The 25,090-nt window shown below is 51.7% G+C and overlaps 1 protein-coding gene across 1 annotated transcript; it reads right to left on the bottom strand.

Annotated features, from left to right (window-relative positions):
* Window positions 1-21,268: 21,268 nt before the first annotated feature.
* Pim3 (Pim-3 proto-oncogene, serine/threonine kinase) lies at window positions 21,269-24,844 on the bottom strand. Its single transcript, XM_021183850.3, has 6 exons — window positions 24,253-24,844; window positions 24,058-24,167; window positions 23,914-23,964; window positions 23,457-23,826; window positions 22,505-22,681; window positions 21,269-22,423 (listed from the first exon to the last, which is right to left on the bottom strand). Exons 1-6 carry the CDS (start codon window positions 24,335-24,337, stop codon window positions 22,236-22,238), a joined length of 981 nt encoding a protein of 326 aa, XP_021039509.1. The 5' UTR covers window positions 24,338-24,844; the 3' UTR covers window positions 21,269-22,235.
* Window positions 24,845-25,090: the final 246 nt, after the last annotated feature.

The following is a 25,090-nucleotide window of genomic DNA, read 5'->3' on the forward strand; positions in this document are numbered from 1 at the left end:
GCACTGAAGTCGTCAGGGGTCAGCCTGCACTGTTTTCTAAATGACCACTGAGTCATAGGCCTTGGGCTAGTACCTCTATATGTCGAGAAGGTAGGGGCAGGATGAAGGTCTGTCACTCTGAGGGGCTAGGTCAAGGGTGAGTCCAGAGGCCTCTTAGAGACCCACATCCTCTCAGCCTTTGTGTTGTTTCCTGTTCACAGGGAGAATTCCAGGAGAGAATCCCAACAGTCAGAAATATTCAGAATTTTGCTTCTTATCCATATGTAAGCACTGTCAACATGTGCTTAATTTTTTTTTTTAAATATCATTTGCTCAGTACCAAATTGGCTTTTAAGTAAGTGCTCATGTAAACTAAAGTTGTTACATTGGCTCAGCTCTCTCTTAGCTCGTAGTAAAACTAAAATTTCTAAGGGAAAAACAAAAGTCTTAAGCCCAGCTGCCCCAGCAGACTGAGCCAGCTTAGCCACCCCCACCTGTCTAGTATATCAATTCAAATAGCAAAGTAAGTGAGAAAAAGGAAGGCATTATATCCACGTGAGCACCTTGGGAACACAAGCAGAGGTGGCTAATTTCCCAATACATGCAATGGGAGGAACACATGTCCTGTTCAAAGTTGTTTCTGAGTGAAAACACGTTTCACTCAAGCGTAACAGGCCAGGGTGTTCAAACAAGGAGATAGGGTTCTCAGCAAGGCCTCCTGGGAACTTAAAACCCTGGTACTGAATTTTAGAATAAGGACAGTGGGGGTGGGGAGGGAATAATCTCTTCAGAAATCTCCATCACACAGTCCAGGCAAACGTCTTTGCCTTCAAGAAGGCCTGGCAGCTGGGCTGCAGCCTACTTTCTGTGAAGAGCCTACTTCCCACCCCTGGCTTTCATTCAGGAGGCAAAAGATGGGACAGCACAAAACCCAATAGCAGGAACAAAAGTTCTGGCCAACATAGTGAAAATAGAAATCACCACAGGCCAGGTGACTTGGCTTATCGTTGAGGGTCTGGCCCCACAAGGTCCGAAGCTGCTGGCCAGGGGTTAGAGGACCAGTTGCTATGTGGCCTTGGCAGAGGCAGACTAGTATAGGAAGTAGGTGCTGTCTGTGCCCTCCACAGTGGACCCACAGGGCAGACACAGTGGAAAATGGCAGGGAGGGGCAGCCTTGGTTTGTTCTTGCTGGGGAACCTGCTAGACTCTCTCTCTCTCTCTCTCTCTCTCTCTCTCTCTCTCTCTCTCTCTCTCTCTCTCTCTCTCGCGCGCGCGCGCGCGCGCGCGCGCGCGCGCTTTTTTTCTTGAGCACTGACTGCTCTTACAGAAGACCCAGGTTCAATTCCCATCACTCACATGGCAGCTCACAACTGATTGTAACTCATTTAAAATTCTTATTGAAAATGCTTTCTATGTTTTATAAAAATAATGACAATGGTTAAGACTATCAGGTAAAGAAAAAATATAAAGGTTCCATGTATATTGTACTTTTGGTAAAAAGAAAAAATATAAAGGCTCCATGTATGTTATATTTTTGGTGAAAAAGAAAAGATTAATGAAAAAAATGCTTTGGATAAAAAAGGATTTTGTGCCGGGCAGTGGTGGCACACGCCTTTATCCCAGCACTGGGGAGGCAGAGGCAGGCGGATTTCTGAGTTTGAGGACAGCCTGGTCTACAGAGTTATACAGGGCTATACAGAGAAACCCTGTCTCAAAAACCAAAAAAAAAAAAAAAGAAAAAAGAAAAGGACTTTGTTTGGTAAAATAAAGATTATTCCAAGATAGAAACTAATGGGAATGATGTAAGAAGGTGGTAAGCTATCAACGTTTTAATATTTTATTTTTTAATATTTTTATTATTTATGTATGTGTACATGTGTATGCCTGTGCATGAGGAGGTCAGAGGGGTGTCAGATCCCCTGGTGCTGGAGTTACAGACAGTTGTGAGTTGCCTGATTTGGGTGCTGGGAATAGAACTCATGTCCTGTGCGAGAACAATATGTGCTCTTAACCACTGAGCCATCTCTCCAGCCCTAAATATTTTGGTTTTGATCATGTGCATATGTACTGTCTGCTTGTGGATTTGTGCATGGGAGTGGAGGAAGCCCTGGGTGAATCACTTTGTTGACAGGGACACAGCCATGAATGACAAGGACAGAGGTATCTACCCATGGGAATTTGGCAAAAACTATTCACCCAGTAGACCAGACTCAGAAAACAAAGCCTTCCTCCTCTGGTCCAAGCATGAGTGTTATGGACAGTTGATCAGTGTATACAGAAATGAGCCCCTTCTGCTTCCTCTTGGATGTTTACAGTACTCACTGCAGACACCACCTGCTAGCTAGCTGGTCCCCGCTGTGCTAGACACAACAAGAACACTGACCTGACATTCCTGATGGGACGGACTAGGTACTGCTCCACCTGGACCTCAGCTCTCCTGTGCTGTTGTGTGTCCTTTCTCCACTTCCTCCCTGCCCCTAGTCAGGGTTCCAGGACACAAGCTGAGCAGGTCACAGCACGTGACCGCAGTGTCCAGAGGGATTTACAGATGACTCTGAGACATCCAAGATGGACACCAGGAAGCGAACTCAGGTCTTCTGCAAGAGCAGCTCACACTCTTAACCACGGAACACTCTCCTTTGCTGCAGGTTATTAAATTTTTTATGACCAAAATCATTAGCTCTTAGATAAAACTAATGCTTGTTCTCTGTTCAAAACAATGAGGCTTAAAAAAAAAAAAAAAGATTCGCTGGGTAGTGGCAGCGCTTGCCTTTAATCCCAGCACTCGGGAGGCAGAGGTAGGCAGATTTCTGAGTTCAAGACCAGCCTGGTCTACAAAGTGAGTTCCAGGACAGCCAGGGCTACACAGAGAAACCCTGTCTCGAAAACAAAACAAAACAAAACAAAACAAGATTCACACTCATATATCTGTAATTTTGCTACTGTTATGAATTGTCATGAAAATATTTTGAGGGGTAGGGGATAGAGTTTGTCAAAGGGGTCAGGACTCACAGGCTGAGAACTCCTGGACTAAAAGGCTTATATCAATACCTGTGGTTTCTTTGTGGCTTATTTTTCTTTCTTTTTCCAGTTCAACAGAGATGGCGCTGAGGTAGTTGGCCACTACAGTAGTGGCCTCAACTCCAGGTCTCAGCAGACAGATGTGTGTGAGAAGAGCTAATGCCATGGACAGACAAAGCCATGGTGGAGGCTCTGAGGAAAATTCAGACCCATGTAATGGGGGCAGGGGGCAGTGTCCTTTATTGTGAGCAGTCCATAGCACAGAGCTACTGCCTAGCTCCAATCCCTGATGGAAGAGAACTGGGTGGGTAGGGGAGTGTGTGCATATATGCACATATTTTGCATTGCCAACAAGGGAAGGATCTTTTTGTTTTGTTTGGTTTGGTTTGGTTTTTGATTTGGTTTTGGTTTTTTCGAGACAGGGTTTAGGTCCTGGAACTCACTCTGTACACCGGGCTGGTCTCGAACTCAGAAATCCGCCTGCCTTTGCCTCCCAAGTGCTGGGATTAAAGGCGTGCACCACCACTGCCCGGCCCGGGAGGGATCTTGCTAATGTGTAAGTTAGAGATGTAGGGTAAGTGAGGAGAGGCATGTTTAGTTAAGGGGTGCCCATTATAAAGGAGGGGAAGGTGCCACTAAACCTTGTAATCTTCCTATACGGGAGAATTAGAGTGCCTAATTAGAGAATTAGAGTCGTTCTGGGATCCAGGCCCTTGTAGAGTCAGTTAGAGGGTCATGGGTTCGTAGAGGAGTATCTCTTTCCTCTACAGCAATTGTGACCCTGGTAGACTAAAGAGACTGCTCCCTGTGGATATGGACTCCTCCTGCTTCATCCTTAGCCCAAAGCCTAACGGCAATGACAGACCTGTTGCAGCCCTTGTCCTATGAGAAAGTATCTGTGACTCTTTTGACAACTGTCTGCAGCGGGACAAGGGCTGAGGGCATAGCTAGCTTCTCGCTGCCTCCCATAGCATTCAGAGATCTCTTCAGAGACCTCCACTCAGGAGAAGCCAGGATTCCTGACTCTGCTTCAGAGAAGAAGTTCAAGACCAGACAGCGACTCTCAAGTTACATCTCAAAGGGTTGCTAAGAAACCTCGCCCCCTCCACTCCTGCTTCTTTTTGGCAAATGGGATTATAGTGACTGCAGGGATGCTGTGCGTGGTATTACAAAACAATAAGATAAAGTCATAAATCGTGGGTGACAGCAGGTGCACAAGAAAGTTTAGGTCCGTCTTTTACCGTGATTGAGATTTCTCCTGACATTCCTAGAAGACTGCATGTTTGTGTCTGGGAAAGAACAAAGAGCCATATGTGCTCAGGCCCTGAGTGTGGCTCAGTGGTATTTCAGCATTCTTGTGTGAAACATCTCTATATGAAAGGAATACTCCGTCTGTGGAAGCAGTCTTCTCAGGTGGTGGCACGCGCGCACCTTTGATCCAAGGCAGAGGCAAGCAGATGTCTGAGTTCGAGGTCAGCTTGGCCTACAAAGTGAGTTCCAGGAGAGGCAGGGTTACGGAGAAACCCTTTCTCAAAAAAGAAAGAAAACAGACAGATAGACAGACAGAAAGAGAGAGGGAGGAAGGAAGGAAAGAAGGGAGGAAGGAAGGGAGGGAGGGAGGGAGGAAGGAAGGAAGGAAGGAAGGAAGGAAGGAAGGAAGGAAGGAAGGAAGGAAGGAAGGAAAGAAAGAAAAAGAGAAAGAGAAAGGGGGAAAGAGAGAGAAGAGAGGAAAGAGACGCTCCCAATGATGCAAGTAGGCCAGTGAGCTGAGGAAAGCCCCCAGAACATCATCTGGCTACAAGTATATGGTCCTTCACAGCCCTCAACTTCTGTTCTTCGTATTTCACAACCTTTGTTTCAAGCACACTCTGTTGGTTGGATGATGCCAGGATCAGGAAGGGCTTCCAGGCTTCCTCCGGCAAGTTGGCTTTTTTTCACGTGTTGATTTTAATGTAGCTTTTTTTTTTTTTGAGGGGGAGTTCCCCCATTGAGACATGGTCACTCTGTATAGCCTTGTTTGTCCTGGAACTCGATATGTAAAGCAGGCTGGTCTCCAATTAACAGTGATCCTCCTGTCTCTGCCTCCCAACTGTCTCTGCCTCCCAAGTGTTAGAATTAATGGTCTGTGCTAACCACACCCTTACCCCCCCACACACACACCCCTTGCCCCAGCTTGATTGCCACTTCTTTTCAACTCCAAGTTCAGTGAGAGGAAGAGAAGCCAGGAAGAGCCTGGGCCTTTGATCAGAACACCTGGGAGATGGCATCTCAACCCATCGTTGGAACAAAGGGTTCCCAAAGTACAGGCAGGAAGGCCAAGGAATCCGGTCTTGGCACCATGGGAAGCGCTGCTGGGCAAAAACCCCAATGAGGGCTCCTGGGCCCCAGCTGCCATCCCAGAGAGCCAGGTTGGCCAGGCTCTTTGAGCTCAAAGAACCCAAAACAAAGAGCAGTCAGGCTGTGTCCTGGTGCTGACAGGCAAGTGGAGTGAAGACACATCCTGCCAAGTGGAGCTTTGCGAAGATGCCACCTGGAGAGGACTGGAGAGGGTGGAAAGGGCGCAGAAACCCGGAGCTTCTGGGAGTCCAGGCTGTAGGGCTAGCAGAAGGCGAGAGTCGGCTCAGTCTTCAGGCAGGTTGGAGGACCATGTCCCTGTGAGCCTGCCCCTGGCCCAGCTCCCAGACTCTTCTGGAGTCATCCTGAATCAATACATCTTCCAATTAGAATTCTGGTTATTTTAATGGTGGTTTTAAACTGCTGCTTATTATGTTGAAAGTTAATAGATTGGAGCTGCTTTTTTTCTAAAGCTCTGCCCTGATTCCGTTTAAACATTGATTTGTAAGGCTGCAGATTGTCTCCTTTGGTGTGAATCCCCGGTCCTCTACCCAGCAAACCGCCCCCGACCCGCGACACGTAAATGACAGTAAGCACAGTTTTGCGTTTCATTGGCGCCAAGAATGTGTAAGGACAAGACAACGATCATGGAGCACATGGAGAGGCGGTGGGGATGTGAGCCGACCCAATGATTGGGCCTAGGAGATGGCAGAGAGGTGGGAGCTGTTCTGCGGCTGCGGGTGGGGCCCATGCATGGGCACAGCACCTGCAGGTTGCAGGGCCACGTGCAGGATGTAAGAACTGGCTTTGAGGAGAAAGGGTGACTCAGCGAGAGTGTAAGCCACTGCGATGTGGGAGAGGGAGGGTAGGCGAGGTACTCCTCGCCTGGATCAAGGTAAAGTGACCTTAAAAAAGGGCATCTGGGATACTCTGGGATGGAGTGAATTATATCACCTACCTCCCTGTGAAACCATAGTTTCTTGGGCAGGTGCATCCTGGCTCCAAGCAGAAGCGCCCCCCTGGGGGACCAGCCAGGAGCTGGCACAAACACGTCCCTGGCCCCACTCCTCCCAAACGGAGGTCTGGTTTCCACCGTGTCCCTGTCCTCCGGGCCTACTGGAGCAGGTTCACAGTTCCCCTGGGGCTGCAGTGCACAGGTGGGGACCAGCAGCAGCTGCGGGGCGGTTCCTGCGACCTGAGACTCATCCCGGGAGCACAGAGGAGGTGACTGTCGCCAGGGAGCAGACAGGGTTTGGCTCCTGAACCCTCTGGGCCAGGGGAAGGGGTCACATCTGCTATAGGGGGAAGGGCAAAGTCTCCCCTGGGCCTCAAGCTTCGTGATTAAGGAAGGCAGCCAGGAATACAACCTCAGGGCTTGAGGCCAGGTGAAACTTAGGAGTCTGATTTCTGCCTCAAGTTCCCAGGAGCTGAGCATCTGATAACCCCCTGCCGATACCCCACCACCCCAGCTTATTTCACTAGGGAAGGACCTCCAACTGCAGAGAGCTCACTCAGACACTCAGGGAAGCTGTGGGCTCACTTCTCTTCTTCATTGTTTACTCTGATTCTGATTCTTGATGGGTGACCCCGTGTGTGTGACCCCCATGGGGCTTTGCAAGCCTCTGAGCTTGGGCTTCCTGGCGATTCACATCTGGGTCCTCTGGTTTCCATACCTGAAGGAGTTAGGTCTCTTGCATCTGTGTATGTGCAGACCTGTGTCTATTCCCAGCAAGCTCGCCCTGCCTTTCCCAGATAATTCAGCCCTTCCTCTCTAGCATGCACTTGCGTGCGCGTGTACGGAGGCTAGACCTACATTCCCTCCGTGCTGTTTCCAGACCATCTCTCCTGCTCTGCTAATCTTTGCACCTGTCATTTTCCCTTTCACCCCACACGCTGACGAATAAGGCAGAGTGAGACCTACCACTATCTTTTAAAGACAAGGCCTCACTGTGAATCTCTGACTGGCATAAAACTAACCATGTAGACCTAGACAAATTTGGCGTGTTCCTTCTGCCTCTGGGTGCCGGGATTGCAGGCTCAACTCCCACCATGGCAGCCTGCTAGTTCAGACCTGGTGTTTGTCTTAGTCAGTGTTCTATTGCTGTGAAGAGACACCATGACCCAGGCAATTCTTATAAAAGAAAGCATTTAATTGGGGCTTGCTTAGAGTTTCAGAGGCTTAGTCCATTGTCCTCATGGTGGCATTCAGGCAGACATGGCAGCTGAGAGTTTTCCATCCAGAGCAGCAGGCAGCAGGGAGAGAGAGCCTCTGGACCTGGCTTGGGCTTTGAAACATCAAAGCCCTCCCCCCAGTGACACACTTCCTCCAACAAAGCCACACCTCCTAATCCTTCTCAAGTAGTGCCCTAATGACTAAGCATTCAAATTATAAGTTTTTAAGGTCACTCTTATTCAAACCACTACAATTTTAGTTTTTCTTGTTCTGTTCCTCCCATGTACATTTTAGAATCAGTTTATCTATGTTTTTGCTAAAGATCCTACTAGAGACAAGCATGGTGGTATACACATAGCACTTGGAAAGTGGAAGCAGGAGGCAGGAGAATTATGAGTTCAAGGCCAGCCTCACCTATATGTCAAAGTCCGGTCTAGCCTGAGCTACATGAGACCTGTATCTAAACAAACGAATCCTGCTCAATTGGTGTTATCTTGTGTTAGCAAAATGACTTAGTAGGTAGAGTGATCTGAGATCCATCTCCAAACCCACATATAGATGGGAGGAAGGAATTGACATCATGAAGTTGTTCCCTGACAGCCACATGGGCACCAAGGCACATGTACCCGCACACATGCATCATGCATACGCACTGTAAGCAATTTTTAGAAAAATCTTGCTGGAATTTTGACAGCTCTATGTTAAATATATAAATCACCCTTTTTGAGCATGTTTACTATTTTGCCTTCAAATCTCCTAAACTGTAGATTCCATTTGTGGAGGTTTTCTTTGATCTTTAAAACAAAACAAAACACCCAGCATTTTGTGGTTACCTAGGGCTCCCTTTTCCCTACAGTGGTCCTCAGCTTTCATAATGCTATCAACCTTTAATACAGTTCCTTATGTTGTGGTGACCCCTCAACCATAAAATTATTTTGTTGCTACTTTCTAACTACAATTTTGCTACTGTTATGAATCATAACATAAGCATCTGATGCTCAGGATATCTGATATGCAGGATCTGACAAGTGACCCTCAAAGAGGTCTCGACCCCCCAAGTTGAGAACTGCCGCTCCAACAAAAACCAACCACTTGTGCATTTGTGATGCATAAGGAGAAATGGCAGGAAGATACAGGGGACTTCCAGAATCAGAGCAATTCACAAAGATCAACAGTGTATCTAGACGCTAGCAGCCTAAAAGTGAAATTGAGAAAACAGTCCATTTTCACCACCATCAAAAACAATACAATACACTGAAGTAAGTGTTGGGACAGTAGAACAAGGTAGCAAGCTTCAACACAAAACCAAGTAACAAGCCTGGAGGTGGAGCTCTATAGAAAGCTCTGGATTTGTTCCCAGCACTGCGGAAAAACAGATAGAGTGGTGTGCTCCTACTATCCCAGTACTTAGAGAGGTGGACGGTCAGAAGTTCAAAGTCATCGTCAGGTATCAAGTTGGAGGCCAGCCTAGGCTACACAAAAACATAAAATGATGTTTATAAACAAACAAATAAATGCCACATAGCATTTCCAGATATTAAAATTCTAAATCAATGGAGAAACACCTCCAGGTACAAAATGTGAACAGGCGTCTCTATTTGTAGAAATTAGTAACCCGATCATAAAATTTATATGAAAATGCAAAAGGTGGATCCAATATATCCAAAACAATTTCAATAACAACAACAAAACAAGTTGGAGGACAGATGCTCTCTAATTTCAAAACTTACTCTAAAGCTGCAGTAATAAAGGCCTAACACACCGAAGAAGCATCTACAAACGCTCTGCTGATTTCTGACAAAGATACCAGGCAGATCTCAGCCTGGTCTATAGAGCCAGTTCCAGAATAGCCAGAGCAGCCGGGCGTGGTGGCTGGTGCATGCCTTTGATCCCAGTACTTGGGAGGCAGAGGCAGGAGAATTTCTGAGTTCGAGGCCAGCCTGGTCTACAGAGTGAGTTCCAGGACAGCCAGGACTACACAGAGAAACCCTGTCTAGAAAAACCAAACCAAAAAAAAAAAAAAAAAAAAAACAGAATAGCCAGAGCCACATACAGAAAAACCCTGCCTGGAAAAACAAACTTACAAAAAAATAAAAAGATGGGCTGGGCCTGGGCTGGTGAAATGGCTCAGTAGTTAAGAGCGCTGACTGCTCTTCCAAAGGTTCTGGGTTCAACTCCCAGCAACCACATGGTGAGGCTTGACAACCATCTATAATGGGATCTGATGCCCTCTTCTGATTTGACTCCTACATTTAAACAAACAAAGGAGTATCGTAGCAAGCTATGGAAACAGCAGGATGTGGAAACAGCAGAGCCTTTATAGCATGCTGATGGAAATTGTAATCAATTTCTTCAGACCTTAATAAACTTGCCATGTGACCCGGCAATTCTTGCCTTTTGCTGTTGTTTGTTGTCTTTTGTATCTACCTGAGAAAATGTGTGTCCACCCAAAGACCAATCCACAAATCTCTACCATAGCTGCATTCATCACAGCCAAAGTGTGCACCCCTCTGGAATCTGCTTCAGCTGTTGAAGAGACAAAGGGCCGGTTATCCTTTCACGGAAACATTGTGGCGAAAGTAACTATTGCTTCCACAGTGCAGGCAAACCTCAAAATGATCGCCTGTGAGAGCTGCCAGAGACTGAACTCAACAAGTTGTGAGACTCCATCTAAACGAAATGTCCAGAAAAGGCAAATCTATAAAGCGAGCAAGCAGGCTGACAGTGGGAAGAGGAAGTGACATCTGCAGGGTCTGAGAGCACTTGGAGGAGATGGGAATATTCTAAAACGAGATGTGGTGATGGATACGCAGCTAGATAAATTTACTAAAAGCATAGAATTGTGGGCGGACTTCTGAAACTGCTCAAAGCCGGTGGATTTTTATAGAATGTAAATCACACCCTAACGAAGTTGTTTTAAAAATACCTTTTGCAGATTTTATTAGGTTTCTATTTAATTCTCTGAACTGTTTAAAATGACTCAGAGTATTAGTTTAGGAAGAATTGGCTAAAAAAAAAAAAAAAAAAGTCAGCTAGCTGAAAGAAACAGAGGCTGCTCTGCCCTGAGCAGGCCTTAGCAGTTCAGCCTGTGACCACTGTTAACCATGCCCATTCTGTGTCTGGGCAAAGCCCATCCATAGTCGGGAATTCTCTCCAACCTGGCTTCTTGAAGCTGCCTTTCCGCGGACCTCGAGCTCCTCAAAGAAGAATCAAAGCACCTACAGGGACAGAGGGATGGGATCGCCTGAGAACCCAGCAGAAGACTGGAGCTGAGGTCGCTGGTGCATTGCAGAAAAAGGCAGGACAAGGAGGGTACACACCTAGGCCAGAAGGGTTGCAAACTAAGCTGGAGCTTCTGCCGCCCCAAATCTCTCGGCCAGCAGGGGGCGCTGCGACCAGTAACTCCGCAGTCTGGGTACCCGCCGTCCTGAAACTTGGGGTGGCCCCGTGGTAACCGGAGTGGGCAAATACGCGAAGTGACCTGGTGTCTTGACCATGTCCTCGTCAAGTCCTCCACTTTGCCTCAGTCTGAGCCACTCAATGCTCTCATGGCTTCAGGCTTGAGACACGACACTGGGGACTGGATGAAAGAGGACCACCGCCACCCACTATCCGGGTGCAGTATCTCATGCATCTGGCCAGCCTCGGGCTGGGGTGACCCGCAGACCCCGAAGGCAAAGGCTTTCAGCTTGTTTTTATCCACGAGGGCATCAGGTACAAGAAAGGCTGGAGTTGAAGATTGAACTGCGCCTACCGCCTAGAGTTGTGCAGGCTGTTGTTATTGCAGAACCAGCCAACTAGGGCTAAATGTAAGGAGCTAGGACCTGCGGGTCCCTCATACCACGCCCACAGGTGTCCTGGACAAAGGGTCACTTTTGTTGGTCCTCCTCCTTGGGGCCCATCCCTCTTCAGGCCCCATAGCAGGCTCAGGGTGCCCACAACCAATCTGGCCAGCAGAGTCAGGTACCTGCCAGAGGAGGAGGCAGGGTTCAGCTGACCACGTGATGGGGACACAATGTCCCAAAGGCTGGAGGACGATGGAGGGGGGAGCAGGGGAAGGCCAGCGGACCACAACCGGAATCCCTAGTCCCACCCAGTCCTAGAGGACTGCTGCACCAGGATAAGCAGTGTCCTCTTGCCCTAACCGGTCAGCACGGACCCAGCCTGCTCCCACACGTTTGTCCGTCCTCGGGTGTTTGGGGGAGGGCCCTCGCGGGTATGAGTATCATGGGGCAGGATCTTTCCCAGTCTGTGCAGCCTGCTGCTGCCTGGCTGGGTCAGTGTGACCTAATTCCCAAACCATCTGAACCTCATCTGCGCGCTCCCCCTCCCCCCCACCCCCGTCTTGGAGGACGGTGACATCTTCCTTCCTTTTTGCCTGTCCGGGTTCCTGAGGCTGGGCTGGGACTGTCCTTTCCACTTGACTTCGTTTCTGCTTTGAGGGTCTGACCTGTTGCCCACCCCAGCCCTGCTTCTCTGGTTGTCCTCCATAAACGTTCTCCCTCTGTCCCCTCCATCCCCCCCCCGCCCCCGTTCCTCTGTGTCTCTTCTATCTCTGTCTCTCTGTGTGTCTGTCTCTCTCTGTCTCATTCTCTCTTTCATACTCATACTCTCACACAGGCATATACACCACCGCCACACTCCTTGGGGGACACACCCTAGCTTTCCCTTGCTCTGGGTTCCTTGGAGGTAGGGCTTCTGACTGTCCAGGTCATGAAGTCCAGGATGCACAGTCCTGGATAGTCTTCAGACCTGCATCCCATGGGAAGACAAGATGGCTCAGAAGGTAGAAAAGCTTGCCGACAAGTGTGATGACCTGAGTGGGTGGAGCCTCAGGAGAGAACCAACTGCTGCCCTGACGTGTGTGCGTGTGTAAATGTAATAAAAGTTTTAAAAATAAAACCTGCATTACAAAGTCATCACTGGCCAACGCCACCTTAGGGATGCAACGTCATGTGACTATACTGTCCATCAGGGGTCAGGGGTCCCATCAAGTAGCCTGGCTAGAAGGACCAGGTGCACAGGGCCTCCTGGGATGATGGCCCCTCTGTGCCTTGCCTGTCTTCAGTTGGCTCCAGATCGCTCCTCTGTGGCCATCTTCTTTCTCCTACCAGCTCCCTGGCTAATCCCCAAGGAACTGCCTCCCAGGTCCTCCATAGGCTACTTTGCCCTTCGAGTGGGGGAGGCTGACTCACTGTGGCCGCAGGGTCACATGGAGGTGGGAGTGGGAAGGATATTCTAGTATGTGCAGCAGGCTGCACAGATACACACACACACACACACACACACATACAGCAGTTCACATACAGTCACACTGGGGTATACACGTACATATACTGAGAGACATACATGGAACCACAAATATAGGCACTCACAGAGACCCATTTTCATTGACATATGGACTCTTGGGCACAAACACACACACACTCAGACATTTATGCACTTGGCTTTTCACATGCACGCTGGCTTACACATACTTATATGCACACACTGGGCACATATACACACGTACAGAACACAAAGTTGCACGCATCTTTTTTGTGGGCTGATAGCTCCAGCTAGCATCCTTCACAGGAGGCTACTTCAGGGCCTGAACTGGAGTGAAGCCAACATTGAGTCCCAGGCCTTTTCAGGCCCAGGATTTGTGCTTAAGGTAGGCACTGCAGGAGCCCTGCCATGTGTGATCACTGAGCGACCTGCTCTGTCCCCATCACATACATCTCTCAGCAGCAGGACCCTGGCAGGAGAAGGCATCCCTGGGCCCTGTTCAGCCTGTGCTTCTGAGGTCAGTCTCCCTGTCCTTGGACTCTTTCCTCAGCTACCTCTAGTAGAACAGGCTATTCTACTGGCGCATTAGACCAACCAGGAAAAGGGTCCTACATTACATATGCCCAGTTTACTGAGATTTCAGAGCCCCACCTTTCTTTTCTCATTCCTTTAGGCCTAAGCTGTTCTTGGAGATGAGTGTGTGTGTGTGTGTGTGTGTGTGTGTGAGAGAGAGAGAGAGACAGAGACAGAGACAGAGACACAGTGACACAGAGATACAGAGACAGACAGAGAGACAGAGAAAGAGAGATTAGGTCTCGATTGCTAGACCAGGCTGGTCTTGGACTTAGAGTAAACTCACATTCCTGCCTCTGCCTCCCAAGTGCTAGGATTCCAGGCATATAACACGGTGACATAGGCCTGGTCTATTGTGCTCTCTCGTCAGCTGGTGTCCCTTCTCTGTCACATTGAAAAGCATGACACCTATTTGTGCCTCAGTCACTGCCCTTTGGCAGGGCCAAGTACTATGAGGGCTATTTGTTTCCCTCCCCAGTGGAAGGGAAAACGTAAGAGAGCCAACACAGGATGCAGGGACACAAGTGATAGTTAGTAGGTGGAGCCTCCAGGTGCCCTAAAGAGAGAAGCCTGACTGGCAGGTGAGTGTGTGGACTGAGCACCACAGGGCATTTCTACTCCCTGGCCCTCTCCATCACCCACCACAGGATAAGGAAAAGACCCAGTGACCCCATTGGGTGATCTGGTTAGCTTTCATTGTCAACTTGGCATAGTTTAGAATCATCTGAGTTAATATCACCGAGGGATTGGCCCGTTGAGACTGGCCTGTGGCTTTGTCTATGAGAAATGGTCTATGGTGATTGATGTGGGAGGGCTCAGTGTTATTTTTTTTTTTAAACAAAATCTCAATCAGATTTTACCAATGAAGACTTTGGAGCTACAAGTCCGCTCAAAGAGGTAGAGAAAGCACTCAGTTGAGACATCCAATCCCGGCAATCCCCTCTCTTTCAAACAACTTCCTTCAAACTCAGTGTCCCTCCCTTCAACTTCCTGTGTATCTCTCTGACTCCCTCTTACTTCGTAGGTTTTTTTTTCTTAACAATCCTATGTTCATCTCCTATCACCTAGTTGCTTCCTGTACCTCTTGATCTATGGCTGACTTTATTTAATCCTGTTTACAATATCCAAGCCAAAACTCTTGGATTAAAGTTGTGTGCCCAGGCTGAGCCACACCACAACGAATAGCAGGTTCTTCCATTAAACAATCCAATCTCAGGTGTGATTAAATAGCCTGCAACAGCTCAGCACACTGTAGGGGGTGCCATCCTGAGATAGGTGTGCCTGGACTGTTATTAGAAAACTAGCTGACCTAGGGGCTGGAGAGATGGCTCAGCGGTTAAGAGCACTGACTGCTCTTCTGAAGGTCCTGAGTTCAATTCCCAGCAACCACATGGTGACTCATGACCATCCGTCTATCCGTAATGAGATCTGATGCCCTCTTCTGGGTGTCTGAAGACAGCTAGTATACTTACATATAATAAATAAATAAATCTTTTTTAAAAAAAGAAAAGAAAAGAAAGCTAGCTGACCTAGAGTCTCTGAGTAAGCTAGAGAGAACTTGCCAGCACAGAACATCCCTCCATGGGTTCTGCTGGAAGTGCCTGTTGCAGCTCCTTCCCTGATTCCAACTTCCCTCCATGGATCATGACCTGGAAGTGCAACACCTAAACGTTGCTTTGGGTTAGAATGTTTTAGCACAGCCACAGAAAGGAACCTAAAACGCTGGGTTCAATCAAAGCAACAACCCCTGCCAGGCCTTGTCCGCTCTCTAGGTTCTAGGACCCAACACGCCTGCTGCTCAGAAAACCTGGAACACATTCCCAAGCCTGCCCAAGGCCTGTGGTGAACAGTGCAGACAGCTATTCTGCCATATCTAGCCTGAGGCCTTATAACCACCACCTTTCTTCTCGTGCTCCGTTTATTACTAGAGTGGCCAGTGAGGTGGGGTCTCTGGCCACAAGGATGAAGGGAAGAGAAACTGTAGCCTCTCTCAGGAAAACTGTAACTGTTTTTTCTTCTTCAGGGCAGCGGTCATATGCCAGTCTTCTAACCAGGGCCTCAGAATGAAGTCAAATCTTTCAGAGCTGTCTGTGTAGACCACGGGACCTTGGGACTGTTCTGGTGTAGCCTCGATCAAAGGTTGAGCCAAGGCTGTCCCCTGTCTCCTCACTTCCCACCTCCCCACCCCACCCCACCCCGGACACCATGTTAATGAAAGACCAGTTAGCAACTGGGCTGGGCAGGGCTGGTGGCTCCCACCAGCAGAGTGGTCAGCAGGGGCCAGAGGCCAGATCACAGCCAGTTACTATCTCTGAGCCTCTTACTGGGAAGGAGGCATCCAATCATGCTGCCCTGGGGGCACCTGGTAGTTAGGTAGAAGCCCTGTGCTGAGATCTGAGCCAGCTTGGGAGTTATGACTTAGGTAGTTAAAGTCTTCCTGAGCCTCAGTTTCCCCACCGGGTTCATGCAGTGTCAGACAGAAGTGGCCCACTGCAAGGAGCAGGGAACTCCTTTGGCTTATTCAGGAGGAAGCCTCTACCCTACCACTGCTAAGATTAGCATCCCACCCCCAAATAAACCCCCTTCCTCCCTTAAATTGCTTTGGATTAGAGTGGGGTTTGTTGTTTGTTTGTTTGTTTGTTTGTTTGTTTGTTTTGTTTTTCTAGACAGGGTTTCTCTGTATAGCCCTGACTGTCCTGGAACTCACTCTGTAGACCAGGCTGGCCTTGAACTCAGAAATCCACCTGCCTCTGCCTTCCAAGTGCTGGGAGTAAAGGAGTGTGCCCCCATGCCCGGCTCTGGGTTAGAGTGTTTTAACACAGCAACAGAAAGGAAAGTAGAACACGGGTCTGGTCTGGTTTCTAGTCGCTAGGATCCAATATACCTGCTGTCCAGAGATGCTTTCCTGAAGGTGTATGGTCAGGGAGAGGGGCAGTAGTCCATGCTGGAGGGGCAGCCCCTGCCACAACCTGCCACAGGGCAACAAAAAAAAATGGGTCCGTTGTGTAATCAAAGCTTGGGGTTTCACTAAGGCTGTCTGGCAGCCATGTGTAGCCACCCCTACAGAGGTTCCTGTGGAAAGAGCAATGGAGCTGCTGAGAAATCCGGGGCAGAGTTCAGGGATGAGCAAGGTCTGACCTCGTGTCTAACTCATTGCTCTGTGCTCAGGAGCCAGAGCTGCTTGATATTTTCCCTGCCACTCACCCTGGACTTGGGACTAGCAACGTCCTCTACTGCCTTCTCCAAACCCCTCCTGGGGCTGTGCCCAGACTCTAGCTACTCAATAGCTATTTGTGGAGAGCCCTGCTCGTCTGTCCAGCAAGGCCACCAATCAACAACACCCTCTTCCTCAGATTCTCTCCTCCTGGGACCCCAGTGCGGTACCACTGACAGGCGTGGGTAGCTTGCCAGAGGCTGAGCTCCTGTTGTCACCACAGACAAAGCCTGTGACAGTGGATTGAATGGGTGAACCTCCAGGTCCTCAACTCCTGCCTGCTCAGTCCTTGCTTGTTTGTCTGGGGGCTCTCGGGCCTCTGCCTCAGACAACCTTTTCAGACCAGGTGTGAACTACACAGTGTGTCTCTCTGGAATGCCTTCTCTCCTGCTAGGACACTTGGAGACCAGGCTCTGTCCTCCTCAGGAAGAACAGGCAGGCTCACAAGGTCTCCAGGCACTACTTCCCTTTGGCACTGAAGCAAGACTAAGACTTCATTTCTGGAGCTACCTTGGAGACCATGCATGTTCCTGCCTCCCCCTATGAGAAGTTATCCTGGCTTTGAGCCCAATAGATGAGGAAGCAGATCACAAAAGGGCAGAAAGAGCATCCTTGTGACCAAATTTCACCCCCTCAAGGGCACCCCAGTGGTCTTGCTGTGACCTGGTTGGGGCTTTAATGATGTTCAAACTAACCACCCTTCGTAAGCTGCTAAGCATCATGTAGGCTCAGCTGGCAGAACTGACTGGTCCTAAGGATGTCCTGTTGTTTGTTTGTTTCTCTGTGTGGTCCTAGCTGTCCTAGAACTTTCTCTGCAGACCAGGCTGACCTCAAACACAGACATCCACCTGCCTCTGCCTCCCTAGTGCTGGCATTAAAAGTGTGCTCCACCACCACCAGGTCCTAAGGATATATTTAAATCAGTCATATTGGTTGAGAGTTTTAAGATATGTAGCTTTAAGGACCTAGTCCCATGGAAAATCATCTGAGCCACCAGACAATGCTAAGAAGGTCCAGCCTGGGTAGTTCAGGGAGGTTGGGGAGCCCAGAGCCTGGTAATTTTCCTAGTGGGAGAAAGGCAGATTGAGGAGGAAGAAAGTCAGGAAGCTATAGTCTAGGCAGGAGTCTTAGGGAGTCATTTAAGATAGTCTGTTCTTTCTCCTCCAGCTCCAAAGCTATTGCATGACCAACAGTGCAGTCTCAGGAAGGACTGGGGTCTAGCCAATAACTGCAGGCCCGTCCTGGTCCTGAGGAATTCACTGTACCAGGTCTTAGACCCTGTAGATTGATAAATTATCTCTGCCAGTGAGATGAGCCAATTCAAGCCAAATTAAAGTATACAGGCAGGTTTATTGGGGGCAGCTCTCCGGTGAGTTCACTGACCACACGGGAGAGGGGGGTCAGTCAAGTCACCATGAAAAGGGAGTCCAAGGAGAAGGGGAAAAGAGAGAGAGAGAGAGAGAGAGAGAGAGAGAGAGAGAGAGAGAGAGAGAGAGAACGTGTGTGCAGAGAGAGAGGGGGAGAGAGAGAAGAGAATGGAAACCAAAATGTCTAGATTATATATTGAACCTCTGGGGAGAGGAAGAGCAAGATGTGCCAGCCATGCCCTTTAACAGCTAGGGAATGAGGGATCCTGGGAGAACCTGAAGGTCAGGTCCAGTCCACTTTAGTGTGTAAACTAGGCACCTCAGCTCCTGGGTCTGAAACCCAACACAGACGGATTCTGTCTCAACAGAAGAGGATCCTGTAAGTATCAGGAGCCTGAGCTGCCACTGACCTTGGCCCTCCACAGAGCCTCCTATATTAAAGGGGAGGACAGGACAGCTGGGGAGGATATATATTAGAGGCCTGTGAGTTTCAGACGACCACCTGGCGTGCCCCACAGCTAGAAGTGTAGTGGAAACACATGGATCATCTCTTGGCCCCAAAGGGGCCAAGGGGTTGCTACTCTCATGGAGGTTGTCCAGGCAAACTAGGAGAGGTTCTATCTATGGGGAACGGACATCCACAGCCAGATGTCTAGGCCTCAGCCAATGAGTTGGGCTCTGCTTTATTTTCTCCCCGGAGAGAAGCCAGACCTCACTCAAGGTCTCTACAGTCCAGAAAGCAGGGGCTCAAGTCCATTGCAGCATGTGAGTCACAGAGATCCTGATAGAGCCTAAGTGTGGGAATGTGCTGGAGACACCAGACTGAGAGCCTGAGGGCTGGGCTGGGCTCTGAATCTCTCACTGTACTTTGTACATCAACAAGTCTGGAGCAGCCAGAACTGTAGCAGGCCAGGCTTCCTGGACAGCACGTCCACAGGGACTAGGGGTCCTGTTTGGATCTGGAATGGCTCCCTTCTGTTTAAAGGGCCCTAACCTTTGGCTCTATTAGGGAGGGAGGTGGTTGGACCCCCCAGGAGGTGGAGCTTATGTGAGGAAGTTAGGTCACACCGTGGTGGGGGTGTGTGTGTGGGGGGGGTTGCTTGAGGGGATTTTGAGACTTCAGCCCATCCTGTCTCTCTGGCTTCCTGGCTACCACAAAGTAAACAGGAGTTACCTACTCCTCACCAATATGTAGGTATCTCACCACAGTGGTCCCAAAAGCAGCGGGGCAAATAATTAGGGGGCAAGCCCTCTAGTACTTTGTACTGGAAACCAAAACAACCTTTCAGCCGGTCTGTTTATCAGGTACTGTGTCACTGTGATGGAAAGCTGAGTAACATTCCTGGCATTCCACCTCTGGAACTCTGCCTGTCCAGGATCTGGGAGTGAGCCCTGGAGAGTTCTCAGAATTTCACTGGGGGTGTGGCCCGGCTGCCAGGAAAAGCCCCACAGGCCCTGCACCCTAGGATCTTTCTGTTGTTGTGTGGGGTAGTGCTCAGGGCTTACCAGACCTAAATCACTTTTTGGATCCTGTGGGGTTGTGTTCAAGCACCAACCAGCGCCCCTCCCCCTCCCCTTGGCTTGTCTGTCATCTTTGTGCCGGTACATTGGAGCATCAGCCGAGAATACTGTGCTGTCACCCAGGGACCTGGCACTGGTCCTCAGCGGCTCTCAATGGGTGAAGGCATGGTAGTGGACAGTCACTTTAGACTACGCTGGGGTGACATGGGTACCCCTGTGTCCCCTACCTCTACCTGTGCCCACAGCTTCAGCATCTTTTGAACTTGCCAAGTAGTCACTTGTGCCTGCTCCACCACTCTAGCACTCCTGCATAGCCTGCTGTGCACTCTGGACGCCCTGGCCTCTAAGAAGAGCCTGGAGGCAGTGTTCTGTGGATTTGCTGAACTTGCTAGCTCCCCAGATCAGAGCTCTGTCCTCCAGGCCCTTGTCCAGATTCAAACACTGTGGAGGTCGTGATACAAGGCCGTGGCATTGGGAATTTCACGACTGCCATCTGCCTCAACTCCCCTTCGTGAAGCTGGAAGACAACTAGGAACGTGCTCTGCCAGTGGTGCTGGCATGTTCCAAGGTCAGTGTGTTGCTCTTTTGTGCACACCCACCATGGAGGGGGCCTCCCTAGGAAGTCTGCTCCCTTCTTGATCTCTGCAGCTCCCATCAGCACCACCCTCTCGGAGCACTGATGCCTGGCTGTGAGGGCTTTCGGAGGCTCAAAACTATCCTGTTCAATCTCTCCTCTCCTCAGACTGCCCAGATTTAAGTTCCTGGTAGCATGGAAGATCTGTCTCTTAAGGCTTCAAGTTCAGGACCCCGAACAGCTCAGGGGGTCAGCACATGGATGGATGCTGAAGGCTAGGGCCACAGTCTTTTGGCCCCACGGCTCCCAGGAGAGAGACAGATGGTGGGCTTAGCATCCTCAGGCAGCAAATAGAGGACCCAGTATCACAAGACCCAACCTATCTCCTTGGAGCCATTAAGCCATGGAGATGCCTGCCTCTCTTTGCAAGGCTGAGAGCTTGGTCCTCCTAGCCTCACTCACTACTGGCTTGGGAGAAACCTGTAGCCAGGCTATCCCACCCCTACCAGCTCTCACCCCCATCTGCTCCAGAGGGCATGCTAGTGCCTTATCTTTCACTTCACTTTCCAAAACTCCCTGCTTCTCAATCTCCTGGCCTGCTGTGCTGCCTGAGACCCAACAGGTGGTACCCAGTGGTCTCAAGACTGGGCACTGTCCACCAGTGACCTACTTTCGCAGCTGGGCGTGGCTGATGGCTTGCTCCTCCCACAAGATGGAGCCAGGGTTCAATCACTTCCGACTGAACATCAGCACACCATCTTGCACTCAACCCCCTTCCCTACTCTTCCAAGTACTGTCTATTCTACCTCACTTGTTCTAACACCTCCACGAGAAACAGACTTCCACTCTTCCTAAGGGCAGTTGCCCCACCCCAAGACTCCTAATGAACCAGTCTTCTAGCTCGGAGTAGAAAAAAAGGTGGTAGCCGGGCAGTGGTGGTGCATGCCTTTAAATCCTAGCACTTGGGAGGCAGAGGCAGGTGGATTTCTGAGTTCAAGGCCAGCCTGGTCTACAAAGTGAGTTCCAGGACAGCCAGGGCTACACTGAGAAAACCTGTCTCAAAAAAAAAAAAAAAGGTGGTAAGGAGGGACTAGGAAGAAACACCCTCTGGCTAATTCATGGCACTGGCCTGGTGAAAGCTTATCTCCACCCCTCCCCACTCTCCCCATCACCCACTTGACAGAAATTTAACAGAAACCTGGAAGACTACCCAGGGCCCCAGTCCAATAAACAGAAGTTATCCATTATATACCAAAACATTTAATTGAAATACCTGTATAAAAAATATGATCTTCAGACATTTCACACTTTTGAACTTATACAACCCCACCCCTGATGCCTAGTCACACCAGGGTCACAGAAACACAGCTGCTAAAATAAATTAAGGGCTTGAGACTCTGTCCCCCAACCCCAGCTTTCAGAGCCAGCAAGCAGACTGTACAAGGTCAATAATTTAAACCCCTCCCCAGTGCAGAGTGCCCAGGGTGACAGGGTCTCCCACTCCCCTTAAATTAGCCACTGTACAAATGCTTCCTCCCGCAAACACGGGGGTTGGGAAACTCCTCCAGGTGCAGGAATTAGGATGGGGGGTCTGTGGACTCCACAGCCACATTTGACTTCCTCAACACCCCAGGGGCCTGGAGAAGGTAACGGTTGCTTGGAGGAGCCTCAGCAAATAAATTAAACAATAAATAGCCCCAGCAGGGCGGGGGCGCCCTCCAGGGTGATCACACCATAAATAAGAGACCGTGGTGGCACGCTTAGGTTGCGTGCGGAGCTGTGCCGTGCCGGGGAGGCAGACGGGCAGCAGTGGCCCAGCGTTGCATTGCTTGTGCAGACATGCCCAGATGAACACCAGGAGACTGGAGGGTTGGAGGTGGGCACCACAGGGTGCTCCATGTCAAACACACTCTGTCAGGAAGGCTGCCTCCTGAGATGGAGCAGCAGGGTCGGGGTCTCTGGTTCAAGTATCCACCCAGGGCAGGAGACCTTGCTTAGCCCGCAGCCATCTTTGGACAGAAGAGCTCAAGAAAACACAGGCCCTGTGGAGCAGCGTTCAAAAAGGCACTCAAAGCAAAGGAAACAGGCCCGGTGCCGAGAGCAAAGGTCACCAGGGGTCAGAGGTCACTGCTTTTGCAGCAGACATCCCAGGCAGAAAGTGTTCATTCTGGGAGAGCGCTGGCTAGGCCGAGCCCAGGCCCCTTCTCCTCCTCACAAGCTCTCACTGCTGGAAGTGGTACTGGCTCCGTCATCAGTATCCAGGGCACAAAGCCGAAGGTCACAGTTCTCTGGAACGCTCCCCTCTGTCCCCAGCATCCAGGGGTGGGCAGCAATTTGGTCCAGGGAGGGCCTCTCTGAGGGCCGCAGGGAGAGACACCACTCAATAAGCTGCTGGCACTCTGCAGAGAGAACAGGGGTCAGAGTCCTGCTACAACACTGCCCTGCTCCCAACACGGCCCCAGCCAGGTTCTACAACACACCTGGGGAGACCCTCCTCCGGAAAAAGAGCCTGCCGCGCAAGATCTCCTCGTCCTGCTCAAAGGGAATGTCCCCACACACCATGTCGTAGAGCAGTACACCCAGAGACCACACAGTGGCAGACCGCCCGTGATATCGGTGATATCGGATCCACTCTGGGGGACTGTACACCCGGGTGCCTGAGGGAAGAATCGGGATTAGGCACACATCAGGATATATACACACTGAGGGTAAACACACTGAACAACGGGCCTTCATTAGCTCTCAGCCAGCCTCCATCGGGGCCTCTGAGAATCTTGCTTGTCATCACCCTGGAAAAACCCCAACACAGCAGCAGGCGGGGCTCAGGAAAGGAGGGACATGGAGGGCAGGGGAGGAACAGGAGTGAAGGGGAGGTGAAGGCCCACCCCCAACAGGCCCCGAGGCAGGAGCGCTGTCACATGAGCTCCGGCTCCAGTTTCACAACAAACAGATACAACGTAAGCCACAGGGAACCAGGCCTGGTGTTCTAGCTCCTCCCGCCCCGGCTCGCCTTGCTCAGCTCTGCAAGGCTCGGAAAGGGGAGGAGAGGAGCTAAGGAAGAGGAGGGGCGGGAGAGATGGGAGGAGGGAGGAGGGAGGAGAGGAGTGGGGGAGACCCGGCTTCCCCGCGCTCCGCAATGCGGGGATTTCTACTGCGGCGCCCCCGCGCTCCGCACGCACGCACGCACGCAAGGGAGGCCCGCGAGCGCCCTCCCCGGCACAGGGAGGGGCCACGGCGCCGAGGCGGCTGGCAGGGACCCTGCGTCACGCGCGTATCGCGGGTCTCCCTGGCTGCCACCCACCGTCCCCAGACCCTGCGCCCTCACACCGCAGAGGGCTACCCCGGTGTCCCCAGTCGCCCCCACCCCTTCCGTAAGCCAGGCGTGGCGCGTGGCCGCCTAACAGTCGCCGGAACGCCGCACCACCTGCTCACCATCAAAGTCAGTGTAGACCGTGTCCTTGAGCACCGCGCCCGAGCCGAAGTCAATGAGCTTCAGCTCGCCCGAGCGCAGGTCCACCAGCAGGTTCTCGTCCTTGATGTCGCGGTGCACGACCCCACAATTGTGGCAGTGCCGCACAGCGGCAAGCACCTGCGCGAAGAAGCGACGCGCCAGTGGCTCGTCCAGGGCGCCTCGTTCAGTGATGAAGTCGAAGAGGTCCTGTGCCGGCTCGGGTCGCTCCAGCACCAACAAGAAGCCGTCGGGCCGCTCGAACCAGTCCAGCAAGCGGATGACGCCGCGCGCGCCGCCCGCCGCGCCCACCTTGCGCAGCAGCACCACCTCCAGGGGCACGGCCACTCCACCCTGGGGGACAAGGCGGTCATCGGACAAAGCCAAGGCAACCCGCACCCGCACGCCCCGCACCCTCACGCCCCGCTCCCGCATACTTACGAGACTGCCCCACTCGGTCACCCGCTCCTTCACCACGTGCTTCACGGCCACCTGCGGGGAAAAGAGGGGGCGACACGCGAGCGGTCAGACGGGCGGCTGAGCGTGGCGATCGTCCACGCGGGTGCGCCCGGAGCCACGACTCACCGGGAGTCCGTCGGCGATGCGGCTGCCCGCGTAGACCGTGCCGAAGCCGCCGCTGCCCAGCACGGCGCCCACCTGGTACACCTTCTCGAAGCTCTCCTTGTCCGCCTTGGCTATGGGACAAACAATCGGGTTGATGATGACCCAAAGCCACCCCCCGGCCCCCGCCCAGGCCCCCTCCCTGGTCCCCACACATACCTGGCTGTAGGATCTTCACCGGGAGGTGGTCCACGCCGCCAGGCCCGCAGAGGTGCGCCAGGGAGCCGAACTTGGACAGCAGCATCGCGGGTGGCCTCGCGTGCGGTGCCGCCTCTGACCCGTCCGGCAAGGACGCGGGAGGGCGGTCTTCCTGACCGCAGACAGCGCGGCGGATCCCACGGCCCCGAGGCCGAGCGCTCAGCGGGGCAGCCGCGCGGCGCAGTTGCCCGGTGGCCGCGCGGAAGCGCGTAGACGGCAGCTGGCCGAGCAGCTCACACGCCCCGGCCGCCTCGCCCCGGGGTTTTGGACCACGGAGACGTGTATCCCTCCGCGGAGGCGGGGCCGCCTGAAGCTCCGCCTCCTTCCGCCCGAGGCTCGCTTTGCGGTGTGGCTGTTTTGAGTCTCGCAGGGCGGTGCTGGGGAAGCCGGACGCTCCCTGTCGTTTCACCAAGGGCTGGTGGCGCGCGGGGACGGCGACCCGTCCGGACTAGCTTGCCGTAGTAGAGTCGCGGAGGTGCACGGCGTTCCGCGGCTTTCACGGAGCTCTCACCCGCCCTGCGCACGCGCGGCTCGCGCGCGGGTGGCGGCCCCCTTATGTCTCCGGCAGCGCGGGCGGGGCCGCATAAGCCAGTGAAAATCGAGGTTTTGAAAGGACACGGGGACTCAGCCAATGACAGCGTAGGGCGGGGCCTTCCGAGCCTCGCCCCCCAGGCCGCACCGAGGAAGGTCACTCTCCGGCTCCGCGAGTTACGCGTGTTGTTCCCTCGTTCCTCGTGGGCGTTTGTGGCTGGGGGAGTGCGAGGAGTCGGCCCCCTCAGAGAAGCGGAAGTCCGGGAGG

Source organism: Mus caroli, unplaced genomic scaffold, assembly GCF_978045245.1.
Source record: "Mus caroli unplaced genomic scaffold, Mus_caroli_1 scaffold_16, whole genome shotgun sequence".
NCBI classification, from domain to species: Eukaryota; Metazoa; Chordata; class Mammalia; order Rodentia; family Muridae; genus Mus; species Mus caroli.